At 42.3% G+C, this 20829-nt stretch overlaps 1 protein-coding gene across 2 annotated transcripts; it reads left to right on the top strand.

Annotated features, from left to right (window-relative positions):
- Positions 1-745: 745 nt before the first annotated feature.
- LOC101606462 (serpin B4) lies at positions 746-9079 on the top strand. Of its 2 annotated transcripts, XM_045135256.1 has the most exons (7): positions 746-907; positions 2272-2328; positions 3883-4002; positions 4862-4979; positions 6199-6341; positions 7074-7229; positions 8675-9079. In XM_045135256.1, exons 1-7 carry the CDS (start codon positions 746-748, stop codon positions 9077-9079), a joined length of 1161 nt encoding a protein of 386 aa, XP_044991191.1. The 2 variants fall into 2 exon arrangements, with proteins under 2 accessions (XP_044991191.1, XP_004654855.2); XM_004654798.2 differs by lacking the exon at positions 2272-2328 and having other exon boundaries at positions 746-970.
- Positions 9080-20829: the final 11750 nt, after the last annotated feature.

Here is a 20829-nt window from a genome sequence, read left to right as displayed (position 1 = left end):
AGACTTGAAATGCCAACAAATGATGAGGTAAGGTGACAAGAGGAGAGGTATATATCCCAGGTCTCCTCACCCACTGCACGACTCCCAGGTTCGCTGTCCATTTCTCCCTCACACAGGAACACAGGTAAGTCCTTGTAGCTACCTCAGCTGATAAGCATGAACGACTTTTGACAAATAACAACAATATGTTTTCTATCATGTGTATACCCTACTCAGACTGATTGTATTTTACCTGTTCTGTCAAGGAAAAGCTAAAATACCTCCTTCATCTAGTTTGTAATTTAGCTAAGCAAATTTATTTCTCAATAAGCAGTTGGTCCCTTTCAGGCATGTGGGGAGAGCGTCTGGTAGCTAAAGCACCTTGAAAGTGAGTATGGGAGGTGAGTCTACGTATCAGGCTGCATGCTACCCAGAGGAATCTTAATTTTGACATTAGTAATAAAGTCTTCCTATACAAACCTAGACCAACAAATGAGGAAGAAAATATAATGATGTTCTATTACTTGTGGATCAGTCTTTTATGAATAATGTCCTCATGAATCTTCTGGTTAGGAAGTCAATGCATGTGCATTGTAGAAGGCAAGAAAAAAAATATGAATGAAAATTTCACTAGCCAGACTCTCGTAAGCCAATGTATGCCATTTCCCATCAGCCAGTTTAATTACAGGGTGATGTTCTGTGCAGTCAGGTATTCTAAAATAAGTTTGATGCTTCTCTAGGAGTTCCAGATCATACCAACGTCGCTATGGACTCACTAGGTGAAGCAAACATCAAGTTCACAATTGACCTGTTCAAGCATCTCAGAAAACCAGAGAGCAACGTTTTCTATTCCCCAGTCAGCATCATGTCAGCATTAGCCATGCTCTTGCCCGGGGCGGCGGGAGACACCGCGCAACAAATTGAGGAGGTAGGTGCCAGCATCGCCTCACTGACCAGTTGGGTACTGGGTTCTCCACCACACTGCCAGCTGGCTACGGATCTGGAGGCCTCATGGGAAGAGCAGTACCCCATGAAGGCATCCCCACGACTGTGTGAGCTCAGAGCCGTGGGAAAACACACACACTCAAAAGCACTCCCTGTGTGTTCCCTGCAAGTGAGAATGCCAGGATCACCTGCTCCAACTGCCCAGCAACCAGCAGGCAGTGAGCTTAAAACGGATGGCTACTGATGCAAGGGGCTCACTGAGCTAAAGTCCAGGGGCGCATAATCAGATGCTCCCTGCACAAGGAATGGATTACCACTCTTCCATGTGACTGATCACAGAGTGACTTTGCTGTGTCTTTACATAGCGCAAACTCATTTCCTGTCATTTGGGAGATTTTTTTTTTCTATTTCTTTGTTATTTGTGTTTGTATTTGCTTTAAGGTTTTCCCTCTTTCTCCTCTATTCTGATTTGGACAGATTTATTATTGTTGCTGACATATGGAGATTTTGAGCTGGCCCACAGAGATTTAGGTATCATTCATTCTGACCTTTACAAATCCAACTTGGTTTTCTTTATTCCCATCCACCCCTGTGTTCCCAGCTCCCTCTCTGTCTCAATTTCACCCCCACACACACCCTGCCGCCAGGTCTTCAGTCCTTCTGTTTTGTTCTATATAGTTGCTATCAGCTTTTAGTAACAGTTCTATCTTGAAAGATTTTTGTCCACATATGTGTGTGTGTGTGTGTATGTGTGTGTGTACACGCATGAACAGAGAGAGAGAACTAAGAGCCACATGCCAGAGAGAACATGCAATTTTGGTCTTTCTGAGTTTCAGTCATTTCACTTAATATGAGTCTTAATATAATTATTAATTGATTCAAGGTCCATCAGTTTTCCTGACAATTTCATAATTTCATGTTCCATACTGTGGAATCGAATTCCATTGTGTATACAGTACCACATTTTCATTATCAATTTGTCAGTTGATGGGCATCTATGCTGATTATAATGCTCACAGGTTGTAAATAGAGCCTCATTAAACATGAAGGCATGAGAATCTCTGTAGAAGAGTGTGGAATCTTTAGGGTATATGTTGAGGAATGATATAGCTGGGTCGTATGGGAGGTCTATTTTTTTTTTCCTGAGATAACGTTTCACTCTAGCCCATGGTGACATGGGATTCACTATGTAGTCTCAGGGTAATCTTGAATTCACAGCCATCCTCCTACCTCTGCCTCCCAAGGGCTGGGATTAAAGGTTGTCTATTCATAAATTTTCGAGGTGTCTCTACGTGGAGACAGATCCTTTGAGGGGCGTTCTCATGCCCCTTGTGCTGTCTCTTCCAGGCCCTTCACGTCAGCAAAGACCCAGCAAAGACAAAAGGAAAAGCTGCAGCTTCTCAGGTGAGTCCAGAGCACGTTTCTCCTAGAAGAGATGGCCACAGTTTAAACTGCATATGTCACATAAACTGAGAAAGGGCAATTTTAGGGGAAATCCCAGACAAAACAGATTAAGACACATTCAGTATTTCCACAGTTCATTTTCATAGTCATTACTTTTGCAGTTTTGTTTTAGTCACAGGTCAGTATTAAGCTTTAAAATAAGGATTGAGGGGCTAGATGGCTCTGCTCTTAAAGGCACTTGCTTTCAAAGCCTGGTTTCCCCAGAATCCACGTAAAGCCAGATGCACAAAGTGGTGCATGTGTCCGGAGTTCCTTAGCAGTGTCAGGAGGCCCTGACTCATGCCTACTCTCCACCACTCCCAAGTAAATAAATATTTGTGAAAACTTGGGTGGAAAGCTGTTTTAGGATAGCTTCAGCTCCAGTTCTGCTCCTTATAGATGGAAACTGACCTTACAGAGGAACATTAACTTACAGGAAATGTGAGCAAACACACTTTCCCTGTGTTCCCGTGGCCCTATCCCTATAATGTGGAATAGAAAGGAGTTTGATTCAGTCTGTGAAAATATGTACAACAATGCTATAAACAGGAAGACAAAATAAATGCTAGCTATTATTATAATAAAATAATAGCAATAGCCAACGACTGAAGCAAGAAAAGTAAGCATAAGTTCATGTATACTTGGGACATGATTGCTGGCACATCTACATGGATACAGAGTGCGACGGTGCAAAACAATAGCTGTAAAATACAAGTTTTCAGATTCTGAGAGACGTCAATTCAAAACTTAGCTCTGTTCATTTACCTCTTCTTAGAGAGCTTATTGAATTCTCTGGGCCTTCTTTACATCTGGATTCATTATACGACTGGCGTGCAGTCCTTGGTTGAATACCAACCACATCTATTCTTACAGGCAGAGAATGCCCTCTGTGAAGGAAAAGCCGTAAGTCAGTCATTGTGTCTCAGGCAATATCACTAAGGGCCATAACAAAGCTTTGTATCACAATATATTTAAATTTTCTAGCTTCAGCCAGGCCTGGTGGCACACACCTTTAATCCCAGCATTTGGGAGGCTGAGGTAGGAGGATTGCTGTGAGTTCGAGGCCACCCTGAGACTACATAGTGAATTGCAGGTTGGCCTGAGCTAGAGTGAGACTCTACCTTGAAACACAAAAAAAAAAAAAAAAAAAAAAAAAAAATTCCAACTTCAAATTTTGACCTAACCATGTCTTTGATGTCGGTTAGAAATGGAATATGATTTGTACCCTGCAGAACTTAGTGTATATCTGAAAAGTCAAGCCTAAGTAATTCAAACCAATGAGAGGATACACTAAAGGGCATTGCATCTTTACTTCAATTGAGAATGTTAGGGCAGAAAAAAGGAATTTTCTAGGAGAGACTGAGTGGAAGATAGTGATATTTGAGGCAAATTAGATCACATATCAGAGAATAAGCAAAAAGCCATCTTTGAGATTAACAATGTTTACATATTGACCTTGTGGATTCACTATTGACATTCATAGAAATTTACTGAGCATTCTTTTTGGTGTTAAAGGTTGAAAATGTGCATCACCAGTTTCAAAAGCTGCTCACTAAATTAAACAAATCCAGTGATGCCTATGACCTGAAGATTGCCAATAGGATCTATGCAGAAAAGAAATTTCAACTTCTCCAGGTAAATTTCGCATGGTTCTCCAAACCTTCAGTTTGCACACTGGATCTTACCTGTCTAAATGGCCTTATGAGGGAAATTGAGTGGGCAAGCAAGACTGGCTCGGATGGGCAGCATTTCCCTGGGGAACAGCTACACCTTCATTCAACTGTAGGTCCCCCGTGAAGTGTCCCAGGGCTAGTGAAGTATGAATGCAGTGTGGGCTCAGGGGATTTCATGAGCAGTGAGTCATGAGATGCTATTAATGAATTACATTGACTCTGTCAAGAAGAGCTGGATTTGGCAGGAAATGTATTGCTAACGGGAGACTTCTGGAAAAGGGAATCTTGGATGACTTCCTAGAGAATGTTTGGAAAGTACCAGATAATCTAACATTTCCAAGATGGAAGGTGCAATCAAATGAGAAATGAAAGAGTTGAATTTATTGGCGAGACTTCTCAGGAGGAACTCACCTCCATCAGAGCCACTTACTACGAAACTTGTGGGTCCTACTGTCCTCCACCTGCATTTTGCAGAATAGTTTTGATCTTCAACCATCCCCTGGTGCCTGCCTGCTCTCCCCTCTCACACTGTGTACCTAGCATCCGAATAAAAACGGTGCATAGGCCAGGTGTGTTGATGAGCACCTTTGATCCCAGCCCTTGGGCGGCAGAGATATAAGGTTGCTCTAAGTTCAAGGAATCCCAGGTCAGCAGAGGCTACAATGAGACCTACCTCAAACAAACACCAAAAATACTACGCATGCTCATGAGAGAATAGGAGTGGTCAGGGTCCTCATTCAGCTAACTATAATAATAGATAATTACATTTGGCAAAGCATATATTACTCTCAATTTCTTTTGGCTTCCTTTGTATCTCAAAGAAATATTTGGAAGACACACAGAAATTTTACCGAACGAATGTGGAAAGACTGGATTTTGTAAATGCTGCAGAAGAAAGTCGAAAGAAGATTAATTCCTGGGTGGAAAGCCAAACGGACGGTAGAGTGTGGGAGGGGCTCAAGGGACAGCAACGTTCCTGAGCGCCCTGTGGGTGAGCCCGTGTCTGACGGGCTGAAGCACAGGGGCGCGGCGTGGGGTGGGTTTGGAGAGACGGTAGAGAAAGCTCTGCACGTGAATGTCTCGATGAATACGGACTGAGCCAGGGGGAATGAGGAAAGTAATTACAGGAAGTAAATTAGTAGAAACATGGCAGGAAAATTGTTTGTTTGAAAATAGCCCCAGGTGGACTGTATAGCTATGGGCCCCAAGTCTCTACTCCAGCACTTGTTGAGATCATATAGTTCCATTGAAATCATACCCAGCTCCGGATTATGATTTGTTAAGAGTAAACGTTAGAAAACACCCATTGCTCTTTTATCATTTAGGAAAATAAGTGATCCTCCTATCAAGAATACTTCTTGCCCACTGAGTTACAGGTTCAGGACCAGCTTCCCATGCATACCTCAACTGAGGGATGATCTCACTATCTTCTCTATCCATTTCAGAGACCTTGACAAAGCCTCACTGTATAGACACCAATCCTGCCTCCCATCTCTTCTTACAGACCAGGCCTACTGCAATCCAGCATGAGATTGACTAGGAAGACCCCCACAGCAAATAGTGCCCAACCACAGAAGATAGGTGCTTCATATTATAGAGTAACACTTGTGATCAAGAATAATTAGGCCAGGCTGGAGAGATGGCTTAGCCGTTAAAGTGCTTGCCAGCAAAGCCTAAGGACCTAGGTTTGTTTCCCTAGTACCCACGTAAAAGCCAGATACACATGGTAGCACGTGTCTGGAATTCGTTTGCAGTGGCTAGAGGCTCTGGTGTACCCATTCTCTCTCTATCTGCCTCTTTCTTTCTCTTTCCTTCTCTCTCTTTCTTTCTCAAACAAATAAATAATAAAATATTTTTTTAAAAAGAATAATTGGACTTTATCTCTTCTGAGAGATGAGCCCAATATTGTAAAAACAAAAATACAGAGAGGAAGTCATTTGAAAAAGAAAGGAAAGCGATACATTAATAGAGGAAATAAAGTTTGTCAGCACTTGTTTTGAATTAGCTGTGATCAGTCCTGGGCACCTTTCCCACAGCAAGAAGTGATGTCTCCCTCATAGCTAACAAGTGATGAGGAATTTGTGGTTAAATCTTACAAAGCATCTTCCAGAAAAACCACTTGTAATTTAATGCAGATAATGTTTTCTTTCCCTTGCAGAAAAAATCAAGGACCTATTTCCTATGAGGACTCTGGACAGACAAACTGTACTGGTTCTAGTGAATGCAGTCTATTTTAAAGGGTTGTGGAATGAGAAATTTGAGAAAAAGCACACTAAAGAAGAGAAATTTTGGCTGAACAAGGTATTGCCTATAGCTTATTTACATGTGTAATGTAGTTGTAGTTAAGTATAAACCATGATGGGTTTGTTCATCTATTCTTTGGGTGGTTCAAAGTTTAGTTTTCAGCCCACTCCACCCCGGCTTTACTGGCATGGGGCTAATCCCCAGCACCAGATACACTTCATTACCCTTATATATGTTGTCTTCATGCATTTCCTGCCATTCTATTTTCTTTTGAAGATGACATGTCAGCCACCTTGTCAACAGATATCATTATGCTAAAACCACATGCGGTATGAGCGACTCATAGCTCTTCTCCCCACTTTCATGTTTAAACTCTTTCAGTGATGAGCCTTGACAAACAATCCCCAGATATACTTTCTTATAAATTCCTTACTTACTTACCTGCTACCTGAACCTTTTACCTTCAGCTTGACAGTGGGCAGATGTACTTTTCCTAATAAAAGACAAGCTTCCCTTTCCGCCGCGCACCGCCTCCCTTTGGAGCTCAGCCTGGGAGGTTGCTCAGTACAAACTTTGTCTGATGCCATATATCATATTTTTGGCTCACTTCCCATACCAAAACCTCCTCCCAGGTAAATCCCAAGAGTCCCTCTTCTTCCACATATCCTTACAACTTCTTATCACTATAATTCGTTTGGATTGTCTCTTTGAAAAAGGTTATGTTTGGTATCTCAGGAGTAATATTTTATGTCTCTCTTGTTGTTTGTTTGATGAATTAATACATTGCAGGACACAAGCAAACCTGTGCAGATGATGAAACAGACAAACTACTTCAAACTTGCCTTCTTAGAAGACGTGCAAGCCACGATCTTGGAAATGCCATACAAAGGCGAACGTCTGAGCATGTTTGTCCTTCTGCCAAATGAAGTTGATGGTCTGCAGCAGGTAAAACTTACACCCCAAACTCCTCCTTCCCTTGCCTGATATCTTGATAAGGTACCGAGTTTAAATAAGACAATAATGAAAATAATTACACACAGCAATCTCAAAAAAATCAAAATAAGATTAAATGTTTCAGCTTTGATTTACACATACTTTAGCATTTCCTGGTGCATACCAAAAGGCTTGTTATTAAGTAGGGTCATAAGCAATAACTATCATTTTGATAGTACTCATAAGCAATAATTTAAACTTGATTGACAGGAAGATAGATCAGTGGGGGAAGGTTTACAAATATGTTAATAAAAACAAAATGAAAAGGGCTAAGGAGATGATTCGGCAGGTTAGAGCACTTGCCACGCATGCATAGGGGCCTGAGGGGGACGGATTCACCGTAAGTTCAATTCCCCAGCACCCACATAAAGAGCTAGGTGTTGTCACGCCCACTGGTAACTCTAGTCTTGTGAGGAACAGAGACTGAAGAATCACTGGGGATCCCTAAGCCAGTCAGTCTGATCAAAAACAACAGCCTGGGGTTCAGTGAGAGACTGTGTCTCAAGGAAGCATACAGATGGGTGACAGAACAGGACACTCAATATTCTCCTTTGGCCTTTACCCACGCACAGGGCACATATCTGCACACACACACACACACACACACACACACACACAATGCCATACATACTACAAGCACACAGGTAAAAATAAAGCATAAATGAAAACTTCAATGTGTAATGCATCATGTATAGAAGAAACTTATATTAAAAATAACCAATTGCCAGATGTAGTGACTCACACTTGTAATATCAGCACTCAAAAGGCTGAGGTAGGGGCTGGAGAGATGGCTTAGCAGTTAAGGGACTTGCCTGCAAAGCCAAAGGACCCAGGTTCGATTCCCCAGGACCCACGTAAGCCAGATGCACAAGGTGGTGCATGCATCTGGAGTTCATTTGCAGTGGCTGGAGGCCCTGGTGTGCCCATTCTCTCCCTCTCTGTCCCTCTCTGCCTCTTTCTGTCTCTCAAATAAATAAATAAAAATAAAATATTGTTTATTGTTTTTTTAAAGGCTGAAGTAGGAGGATCAGCATGAGTTTGAGGCCAGGCAGACTACACAGTGAGTTCCAAATGAGCTTGCAAAAGTAAGGTCCTACCTCACAAAAACTAACTAAATAAATAATACAAGGCTGGCAGAAGAACTTATAGTATATAGTTCATTTTCTACAAAGTAATTGATTCTTGTTTTATATATATACACATATACATATATATGCAATACATATATGATAAAATTAATATAATTGCACATTAAAGACTGTCACTTGTGCTAATTAGCATAAAATTTATTTAGATTTATTACTAAATATTTCCCAAATGTTCAATTCATTGCTAAGTGTGTTTGAAGTCTATAGCTAACCATAGCAGTTTCTCTTTTTCTTTTTCTATTTTTGTAGCTTGAAGATAAGCTCACTGCTGAGAAATTAATAGAGTGGATAAAGCCACAGGCCATGGGTGAGAGAGAGGTGCACTTATCCATCCCCAGGTTCAAAGTGGAAGAAAACTATGACCTCAAGACCGTGTTGGGACACATGGGGATAGTGGATGCATTCAATCCACAGAAAGCCGACTTCTCTGGCATAAGTGGGGGGCATGATCTCGTGGTGTCTAGAGTCAGGCACAAATCCTTTGTGGAGGTGACAGAAGAGGGGACAGAAGCTGCGGCTGCCACAGGCGTGGAAATTTCTTTGACATCCGCGCCAATAGTTGAATATTTCTCCTGCGATCACCCCTTCCTCTTCTTCATCAAGGAGAATGAGACCAACAACATTCTATTCTTTGGAAGATTCTTTTCCCCTTAAAGCCCGCCGCTTTGCCCCGCTCTGGTGGGAGCTCACAGGGCTGCTCCAGTAAACTAAAGGCTGGAAGCCAGCAGGCTCCCTTGTGTCATTATCCTTTCCGGCTCTGCAGACCTCACCACGAATTCAGTGGCTGAAGGAGAATGTCTACTCCTCTCTTTTTATTTACCCACTTAGACCTATGTTTGTGCTTACAAAAATAATCCCCTGGGGGAAATACTCAATGATAAGGATGAAAGGAAATTTAATACTTATTTTCTAAATTTGACATATGATTCTGTTTCTAATTTGTTGTAAATGAGCCAAGCAAAATTATACTTTCTCTTCTAACTAATTAACCTAGGCACCCATATTTCTGTGACTTTGGGGGAGACACCTGAGGCCCTTCATATCCTTCTAAACTTTGAGATTCTCATTTATCAATTATCAATAAAACAATGACTTATTCAAATTATCTGTGGCTTTAGCATTTTTCCCTTACAACATACTGCTATAGAGACCCAATCACTCATAACATATATTACAAATATATTATTCCTATAAAAAAGTAAAACTCAAATTGAGTTCAGCCATGCTGAGTTTAGAGTGGTTAGAAAATACAATTCTTCCTGTAAATATTTGTTTTATTATTTTTAATACTTTAAAAGTTTTATGTGCTTATTTTTCTTGTTTGTAAATTTATTGCAGTGTTGGGGATTAAACTCAGGACTTCCCACATGCTGAATAAGCTCTCTCTCTCTCTCTCTTTCTCTCTCTCTCTCTCTCTCTCTCTCAACTAAGCCTCCAGCCCAACAAAATATTAACATATAACAATATGGAATGTTTGATTGCCCAAGATAAACTCATTTTAAACATATTCACATAATTCATCATATAAGCAGATCGTGGGAAGAAATCTGCAGAGAACCTCACTGTCCAATCAGTGGTCCTCATCTAAATGTGTATGGCCATTTAAAATCAAAGAAATTAACATTAAAAAAAAAACTAAAAGTGCAGTTTGTTTACCACACTAGCTACACATCACATATGCAACACCCACATCTGGAGATGCCACCTGGCACCATGAAACTTTTAAATTCTTCCACCCTCCTAATTCTATCACCATAGAATAGTATAACATCAGCAAAGCTACAGGACATGGGAAATCATGTGACAAAACTTAATACAGGGGCTGAAGAGATGGCTAAGCAGTTAAGGCACATGCCTGTGAAGCCTAATGACCCAGGTTCAATTCTCTAGATCCCACATAAGCCAGATGCACATAAGCCAGATGCACAAAGTGATGCATGCATCTGAAGTTCATTTTCAGTGGCTAGAGGTCCTGGCGTGCCCATTCTCTCTCTCTTTCTCCCTCTCTCTCTCTCTCTCTCTCTCTCTCTCTCTCTCTCTCTCTCTCTCCCATAAATAAATAAAAATAAATCATAGTGAATTCCAGGTCAGCCTGGGCTAGGGTGAGACAATAAAATCATCTGGGAAGATTGCTCAGTGATTAAAGGTACCTGCTTGTAAAGCCTGATGGCCTGTGTTCAATTTCCCCCCATAACTAATTAAATGATTAATTTAATCAAAAAAAAAAATCTTTAAGTAAACTTAATACAGGTGTGTTGTGAGAACTCTTAATAAAATAAAAAATAGTAAGAAATAGATTCTTCACCATATTAAAATATAACTATCAAAATTTCAAATCCAAAATTGAGTTGAATGGGAATGAATCCAAAGGGCTTTGAAAGAAAACTAATGGCACAGCTCTTTGTAACACTCAGGTCCTGTCAGGCACATAAAGCATTGGTCAGTTCATAGGAAGTGAGGTGACATGACGTGTCGTGACGTGATGTGATGTGGCGTGATGTGACTTGACGTGATAATAAGTGGTCCATGTGAGTACACAAGGAGCCTCCTCTGGAGAAATGAGTATCCAAGAAACTTCACCCCTCTCGGTTAAGTAAGTAGAGATGTGGATTTGCAATGGTTACCAGAAAGGTGTCTGGATTCTCTTGGGATCTGCTTTGACAGGAAGGTCACCGAGCAGGAGAAACCTGCTTCCTTCGTCTCCGGTCTTTTCCCCGATCTCTGAGTCAAGCGAGGCTTTTTGCATACTGTTGTAAATTATAAATTGAAATTCCTCCTCTCCTCAGCTCACATTAACTAACCTTCAGAAAAGTCATGGATTTGTCTGAAAACAAAATATGGGCCCTGGTTGTCAAGGAGGTAATAGCTCGGTTAAACTTTGATTACAAAGAACAGGGGCAAGAATCGTATGTTGTACGAGACCTGCTCTGTGGCCTCAAAGAGAACTTACGCACCAGCCCCGGAGAGGAGACACCGCCAGGCGCAGACAGCTCCCACCTACCTTCTCACTGTGGCACCTTGTGTCCCAAAAAAGCCCTCAAAACAGCCGGGCGTGGTGGCACATGTCTTTAATCCCAGCACTCGGGAGGCACAGGTAGGAGGATCACTATGAGTTTAAGGCCAGCCTGAGTCTACATAGTGAATTCCAGGTCAGCCTGAGCTAGACCATGACCCTACATAAAAATAAAAAAGTCCTCAATGCATCCAACATCTTGCCCCAAGTTGGAAATAGGCCAAGTTTCTTCAAAGCCAGCCTGGAATCTGTCCTTTTCCTCCTGCTAGTTTCTTTCTGCCTGGCTTGTCTGTAGCGTAATAAGCACTGTGTCTCAGGGGAGGGTGACTGAGTGACTCCTGTGACATCTGTGGCAGAGAGACTTTGTGTGTAAACCTTTCCATGTTTGGTAACTTAAAAGATGTCAATATGTCCCACCATCAAAATATGAACAAAATTCACATATCCAAAAGACAGTCCATTCTAAGTCCAATTTATCAAGCTTACTTAAAACTCTAGGACTGGCCTACAGAGTAATATCATATTTTCTGTAATATGTAACTTTCCAGGAACATAGAGGGTAACAAATACTGCTGCTAGAATAAGGCATGATTTTTTTAAAGCAGGATATTCTGTAGTTACATCTTACTCATACTTTCTACAAAGATTTGCTCTTATTTGTGTCCAAATTCTCATTCTTTTTTTAAAACATTTTATTTTTATTTATTTGACAGAGAAAGAGGGAGGAAGAGAGAGAGAGAGAATGGGCACACCAGGGCCTCCAGCCACTGCAAACAAACTCCAAATGTGTGCATCCCCTTGTGCATCTGGCTAACGTGGGTCCTGGGGAATCAAACCCGGGTCCTTTGGCTTTGCAGGCAAACGCCTTAACCACCAAGCCATCTCTCCAGCCCCTAAATACAAATTCTTAGAGTACTTGCTACACATCTAAGAAATGGTGCCCTGGGAACTTCGAAGCAGCAAAGTCCAGTTCACTGACCATAGCACCAAGACTTCTAGCTCCCACAGTCTGGGAACACATAAAGTGGCAGTGGGAAATTTGTTTAGAAAGAGAACAAGACCTTACATGAATGCTTGGTTGTAAGAAGGGTCACTGCTAAGTGGCCAGAGTCATAACTGGTGATGCACTGAAAAAATTTCATGGGGGCTGGAGAGATGGCTTAGTGGTTAAGGTGCTTGACTGAAAAGCCTAAGGACCCAGGTTCAATTCCCCAGTACCCACGTAAAGCCACATGCACTAGGTGGCACATGAGTCTGAAGTTCATTTGCGGTGGCTCCAGCCTGGCATGCCCATTCTCTCTCTCTCTCTCTCTCTCTCCATCTGCCTTCATCTCTCTCTCATAAATAAAAAATAAATAAAATATTTTTAAAAGAAAGGATTTGGGGACTGAAGGGATGGCTTAGAAGTTAAGACATTTGCCTGCAAAGCCAAAGGACCCAGGTTTGATTCCCCAGAACCCACATTAGCCAGATGCACAAGGGGGGCACGCACGTATCTGGAGTTTGTTTGCAGTGGCTGGAGGTCCTGGCATGCCCATTGTCTCTCTGTCTCTCTGTCTCTCTGTGTCTCTCTGTCTCTCTCTCTCTCTCTCTCTCTCTCTCTCTCTCTCTCTCTCTCTCTCTTTCCCCTCTTTCTGTTAAATCAATAAAAAGAAAGGATTTTGTTGTACTTTTGTCATTTGATTTGATTTGATTTTGAAAAGACAAATCACCTGTAGCTATTTCAGTGAATCAAGTTATAATATTATGATTGTTTTTATTCTCATCATCATTAAAGTATCAAGTGTCTTTAAAAATTAGAACACAACATTGATAAAAGTGATTCTGCCCTTTCACAGATCACATAATACCCTCTCAATGTCATTCTAATAAAAGGCTTTCATAGTGTGAGCTCACGGGTAGAGAGAGGATAGGTCCACGTGAGAGAACAAATTGTCTTTTCTCTTTGTCCTTTCCCAACCTCAGCGCAGGCGAACACACACCGTCCCTGATGGAGCCGCCCACGAGAGCTCTCACACGAGATGATCTTGGAGCTGCCTCGCAGGCGGAGAATCACACAGCCCAAGGGTGCTTCTCTTTTTCTTAGGAAAAGCACATCTGTTCATTTCCAATGTTACAGGTGGAGGTTCAAATAGCAGCAGCTAGTTAAGGAGTGAGTCTATCTCAGGTAGGGCATATCTATCTACCATCCAGATTGCAGGCAAGAATACATTTTAAAAAACAAAAACAGGAAACAGATAATCTGGGCTGGAGAAATGGCTTAGTGGTTAAGGCGCTTTCCTACAAAGCCAAAGGACCCAGGTTCAATTCCCCAGGGCCCATGTAAGCCAGATGCACAAGGTGGTGCATGTGTCTGGAGTTCATTTGCAGTGGCTGAATGCCCTGGCATGCCCATTCTCTCTCTCTCTTCTCTCTCTAATAATAAAAAGTACATTAAAATAGAGCAGATTGTAGGCAAGAGGTAACTAATTGGGGAACGTAAAGCGAGCATTTCTGGGCAATGTTTCTAAAAGCTAGACATCAAAGGAGTTTATACTTGAAACAGAGTGTGGACTTGTCCTGTCCAGAGAGAGAGGACATGAAGAAGTGAGAGTTGCTGGTCCTGCACGCAGCGGTGGCAGGAAACTTAACATGGTCTAAACAGAGTAGAGGAGCAGAGAGTGCATGAAGACCACATGTATGGTGTGGTGGTTTCAATGGGAATGTATGCCTCCCACAGACCCGGGTGTTTTACTAAGCATGTAACTTGGGTCTCCAGCCACCTGACTGAAGGCAGTGTCGCAGAGGCAGATCCTGGGGTCCAGGGCAAATGTGTGCTTGGGTGTGGATCTGAACCCAGCGCAAAGGGGCACAGAGAGGTTGGAGCTCTAGGGGAGCTGCTTGCCGCCAGGTTAGTGCTGGCTGCCCTTTGGTGTTGCCGGCTGGTGGTGGTTTCTCTCCCTGCTTGGATTTGTGAATGGGAGCCGGCTCCTTCCACAACTGACGGAACGGCCCTGGATCTGTCAGCTTGTAACAAATCCCTTCCTCCCATACACTGTGCCTGGTTTGGGTGTTCATCCCAGCAATATGAAGCTGTCTGCAACATGTAAGTTTAATGAGATGTATCTATTGCTGGAGATTAGTACTGCACCAGTAAAGCAGGTGTGGAGAAACAAAAGGTCACCTTTGAATCACACACACACACACACACACACACACACACACACGTCATTCCACTTCAGTTTTGCTGTGACACAAGCAGTGGTTGTACTTAGCCCATCTCTAGAGGACTATTGACTTCAACATCAACTAAGAAAATATCACTCTCCAAAATGCAAATTCCCCAAAGTATCTAAAAAATTGATGTGATGTTAGAGACATTGTTCAATGAAATAGTCTTCTCCAGAAAGATGGCTGGTTACAAATGAGTTGTCAGTCCAGCTTAAAATTCATGAATAAGCCCAGTGTCTCTCTTTCTAATATTTCATCAGAAGGAGGTTGCTATGTAATATACCAAGTCCCAAATGGGTTATCATATTGATATCTCTTTCATAAGAAAAGCTCCCATAAAGAAGCTTTTGAGATAAAGGGAGAAATGTTAAAACTGCTAATAGGTCTGTATCTCTCCCAACAGCTGTCTGTCGTGGGGTGAGTGAGGAGGGCTACCAAAGCAAAGAAATGGCTTACACTTGTCATTAGCATCCAGCATTCATTTTCCTCTTCCAGCCTACTGAGCAAGTTTTCAAGCTGCCATTGGTCTATGAACATACCTGCCCAGCAGGAAGGTTCCAGCGTGACTCAGCATTAGATTACAATTCAGCTCAATGTAAGTCAGCAAAGGTCCCACACGCAGGGGTTTGAGCAGAACGAAGCCCCGCTCCGGGAAGTGTGTTCTCGCCCTCCAAAGCTGTGTGCTCTCACCCTGGCCTCTAACTGAACTACATGCAAGTCTCTTTCAGGTTGGTAACATCTCATGACTGCCATCTCCTCACCTGTCTGTTTCTCACACAACTGGACATATTTCAAGGGCAAGAATTGTCCCAACTCCAGATTCTACCCCTTGGAACACGTGGTTCAGAGTTTTGCACTGAATGCAATCAAACTAGATCTGTGGGATTTGAGTACTTATCAAAGTAACAATAACAAAAAAAATATTTAATTGGCTCTATAAAATTGAGACCAGTTTCTAAAGCATCTTGTATCACCATCGAAGAAAGAGCCAGCCCACAACTGGGCTGGGCACATCTTACTACCAGGTAGTGAGATTGATATACTGACCAAGAAGATTGAAATGTTGGAATAACAAGTAATCAGTTAGTTAAACTCCTTCTAGATCTGCTTCAGACTCCAGAGTTCACCCAGGATAAGATTTCTCTGAACCTGTGTAATATGAGGATGACAGGTTAGTCATTAATCCTATAAGGCAGGAATATAGTACCCCCCCCCAAAGGAAGGGATTATACTACATTCTTCTAGTCCAAACATCACCTTGCTCTATGACCCATCAAAAAAGAAAATAAAAAACAGGTGGGGAGGGGATACCAAAGACCATCAGAGCTGAGAAAGCATGTTTGCCTGCCACGTAAGAGAAAGATTGAGTGAAGGATTCACTTGGGAACTGACCGATAGTATTACGGTTTAGATCTTGAGACAATTTAGGGGTAACACAACCCCAGAAAGTAAAAGAGTGTTTTTTTTTGTTTTGTTTTGTTTTGTTTTTTGAGCCTGTAGGAGGATAATCTAGGCCATTCCACTTTGCTGGAAATCAGAAATGCCAAATAGATCGGGCTTTTCCTCATCTGTTTCACAGTGCCCTCCCTAGAGTTCTCTCTTAAACCCAAGTCCCTTCCTGACCCTCTTCCTTCATAGGGACCTTCCCTGCACTGAAAGAGATAATAAGGGTAGTTCTCTTTCCCGGAGGATTAAAGCATGAGCCCTGTCTCTAGAAATCTGGCATTGGAATTGGACTAACAAGTCCCATGTAAGTCTCCCAAGCTGGGTCTCTGTATGGGCTTTTTATTTTCTGGAAACTTCTCCTGCCTCCTGTCAGGCAAGAGCTCTGCCTTCCTTCCTTCTCTTAAGTTGTATCTGTAACCTCTATAAAAGTCTTTCCAAACATCACCCTGTATGGTCTGTGGGTTTCATTTCTTTGAATTCATAAGACAAGAGCCTGGAGACCACTGACTCAATGGAAGTTTTTTTTTTTTTTTTGTGACCATGGTAGTCTAGCACCCTAACTCCTGGGTTAAAGCCTGAAAGGCTCCCTCACTCTCAAGGACACCCCAGATTCCCACATCAATATGAAGTATCCCCCAAAAGGGCTCATGTGTTGAAGGCTTGGTCCTCAATGCAGCATTCGGATGTGGGGCTAAGGAAGGCCGTTAGACTGTGCAGCCCTTGTCCTCACCAGTGGGTCATAGCCCACTGACAGATTCCTAATGCGGTGTCGGCGTTGGGAGGCGGTGGAAACCAGGAGACGCTGCCTGGTTGGAGGAAGTAAGGACAGGGACACAGCTTCGAATGGGGCGTCATGTGCTCCTGCTCTGCTTCCCGGTGATCATTAGGTAAGCGGCTTTCTCCCGGTACCATCACCCTCACCGTGATGCGTCTACCTTGCCACAGGCATAAAGCCATGGAGTCACTGGACATGGTGCGAAACCAGTCAGCATGCGCCTTTTTATGCACGAAAACACAACGGCTTTAGGAAGTAAATTTGCAGTTTTAACTCACTTTAATGAATGTAGCCACGTACAGTCGCTGACTCCCTACTGACCTTAGTTTAGAGATCATACTTGCTTTCTATTTCATGTGCTGGCTCTGAAGCCCAGACTTACAAGTAGCGTAAGAAGTTTCCAGTGACATAGTTCCCAAGGGTCTATCATATAAGCCTTAAGAGGTCAGGTTACCCCATACTTCTAATCAGAGCTGATGGAATTTCCCCCCAGATTTGTTCAGACAATAGGAAAAAGCTGATAACTAAGTCGAAAATGAAATCTCTGCCAAACAATGAGGAATAACCAACATGGTCAATTTGTGGGTGAACACAAAGGTCATTTGCTCATTTTCTTGCACGTGTGCTGTGGTGTATGTGTGTGTGTGTGTGTGTGTGTGGTGTGCACACGTATGTGCCCATGCAGCACACCATGCGTTCATTGGTGTCAGGGTGTACTCACCTGCAGTGGCTTGGGCGCAAAGTCAGGTGTCCAGCTCCATCACTCATCCACCCTTTCTTTTTTGAGCTGGATCCTCTCACGAATCTTGGAGCTTGCTATTTGTTCATGAGGTCTTGGGCTCCTCAGGCCTCTGCTCCCCATGGGATGGGGCTTAGAGATTCGTGCAGTCTTGTCCAGCTGCTTACGTGGGGCCTGAGGACCCTGGACCAAACCTGAGCAGCCTTGTGGGACTGCTCGGGCCGTGGGACTTGCACGGCGCTGCTCTTAACCACAGAGCCACCCCTCCAGCCCCATTTTGCTCAGTTTTGAAATATAATTGACAAACATAACAGTTAAGTACTGTGAAGAATTTTTTTGATGTACCACAAAAAAAATAAATAAATAAATAAAATCCATGAATACCCAAGCATAAAAGACAGGGGTGAGGGCAAGGTGGAGATGAAGGGCAATGTTGTTGTGAGGAAAAACAAAACTATCTGGAGAACAAAGGGGACCAGTAGAAGAGGAACACAGGGCAGGATGGCTGGGTATGGGAGGGAGGGAATATACTCAAAGTGCATTATGTACGTACATGAAAATGGCCTCATCTAACCCTGTATAACAAAGATAAATTAAAAAATATTGAGAGCTTTCAATCCCCAAAAGAAGTTTCTTGCTGTAAGACTGGCACATTAAGCATCAAAGTGTATGATATTACTAAAGACAGCCTGTGATAAGTTAAATATGCATATTTGAAACCCTATATCAACCATAAATGGTGGAGGTGAAAATATATATTAAAATCAATCAGATACATGCTAAGAAAAGAAGAAATGGGAGCATAAACAGTTGGAACAAGCAAGAAATAAACGGAAGTATGGCAATTTTGCCACAAACAGTGATGTCAGCAAATTGTTGGCATGCTGTTTAAAAGTCATAAATTGTCACACTTCGCTACAAAGTAAGACCCAGTGCAAAAGAATCTGACTCCATTACATTTCGATGGCTCACTACTGACAGAGCGAAACCCCGCCCTATCTCTTTTCTTCTGTGTTCTGTGTGGCTCATTAGAAAGCCCTGGAGCTCCCTCACTTGGCAGCCATTGAGAGTTCAAACCAATCAAACTCCATCCATAACAGAAACCCTCAATGTAGTCCCAACGCCTAACCACAATAAAAGGCAAAGCCAGTTGAATCTACTGATTGTCTGACATTCCCTGCTCTTACCAGAAAGATGCGAATAACATTATGTGAATAAAAACCCCATTATATATCTCCTTGGTGCTGTGATGCATCAGCCATAACATCTTCTCATCAACTTGTGCTGAGAGGATCAACTATCCTCTATGGAGGGACTACAACATCCCAATGCATAAGGTGTCTTTTAAATTTTATTTTAAATGTAGGGGGAAATATGAGTCAAAAATAAAATAAGGGGCTAGAGAGATGGCTGAGTTCTCTTCTGAATTTTCTGGATGACAAAAATCTCAGACAGTGTAAGAAAATTCATTCCTTCCGAAAGATACAACTTAACCCCTCCCTTAGGAAGGATGCGTGAGCATAGTGAGTTGTGTTCAAGGAATCCACAACATGGGAAGAAAAAAAATCCCGGCAAGGCGCCATCATGAAGGAATCGAAGTCACCACGTAGATCAAGGACCCTCATGTGATGTGAAAAGGGCACTTTACTGTGTGATGGCCTGTCCAAAAAGCCACAACCCCCATTCACCCAGAGAAAATACACCCAATCCCTCCCAAGGTGCTAATCTTTCCAGTGACCCTCAAATCTTCCAAGATCATAAAAAAGTAACTCAGATCTCAGGGTCTGAAGAAAGCAAGGCCATGCCATGTACTTCACGTGACAAGAGAAGGAGCGCAACTGAAACAAACACCAATCCATGAGTGGGCCTGGACCTTCCCCGTCGCTACGGCATTTCCTGTTACTGCATGACGAACGGCCACACACTTACTGCCCACAGCTCTAAGGTGAGATGTGGGATCCCGACTTCATGCACAGCGGGAACCAGGACATCAGTCTTCCCTGGAGGACTTACTGCCCATAGCTCTAAGGTGAGATGTGGGATCCCGACTTCATGCACAGCGGGAACCAGGACATCAGTCTTCCCTGGAGGACTGGGCAAGAATGCATTTCCACGCTTACCTGGTTTTGGTAAAATGCATTTTCCTGCACTTGCAGGGCTGAGACTCCTCTTTCCCTCCTAGAGTCTGCCACACAGCCCTCGCTATCACCTGAACTATTAAGGGAATTCCACTCCAGGCAAATTTCTTTCAGCAGTAGGATTGATGTACCGTAACGATTAGAGGACAGTAGGTAGGTATATCAGGCAATGTGCTATACTGTCTTCACAATTTTTCTGTAAGTTAAAAATAATTCTATATAAAATATTTATGTTTAAAAAAATCTGAGTTAAATTTGTCATTTCTTCCCTGATGGTAGTCAAATTAATAAGAACCAACATATCAAAAATACTATAAAAAATAATATAGCAAAGGAGATGATGGCAATTTTAAGGAGCGGGGATGAGAAAATTATCAGTTAACAATTACTGGGCAGTTGTTATGCTGTAGGCATTTTCTCGGGCCCTTGTATAAACAATTGTGCTTAATCTTCAAAATAAAGCTATTGCTTTGTTGACTAATATGCATTTTATAGATGTCAAAATTGTGATAGGCTAGATTATATGACTTGCTCAGAGTTACAGTTTGTAGGTGGTGGAACTGGGAAACAGACATCTGTAATGGAATTCGGAAACCCTTATTTGGCAGCATTTCTCCATCCTGTCCCTTGGTCACAAGCCACCTATTCCACAACAACCCATTCCTTCAGCCGCTTTGCCCTTTCCTCAGATGCAGATAACTTCTAAAGAATGCCACATAGGCAGCCACTTACATTTGACCTAAATACTTCTCTAAATGAGATTCATTGCCACAGACACCAAGATGTCATTGCTCTAAACTGACTTGCAGAAAGGAACACTTGGTTCTCAGGCCCCGTGGATCTTTTTTGACCCTAGACCTAGAGCTCAGAGCTCATTCTGGGCCTGGGTTAGTTTAGAAATACATTCCTTTTTTTTGTTTGTTTTTTTGTTGTTTTGGGGTTTTTTTTTAATAAAATGAGGCACAATGTTTAATGAGGCAAAATTCACAGGAGGTTATAAGGTTAATATAAGATCACATTTTTTATGTCCTGAGAGAGGGGCAAGGAAGTTCTAGAACTAAAATGGCTTAAACACTGTTTTTA

The sequence above is a fragment of the Jaculus jaculus genome, chromosome 15, assembly GCF_020740685.1.
Source record: "Jaculus jaculus isolate mJacJac1 chromosome 15, mJacJac1.mat.Y.cur, whole genome shotgun sequence".
Taxonomy (NCBI): Eukaryota; Metazoa; Chordata; class Mammalia; order Rodentia; family Dipodidae; genus Jaculus; species Jaculus jaculus.
Note: the sequence above shows the minus strand (reverse complement) of the source record. Positions and strands in the feature narration are given on the sequence as shown.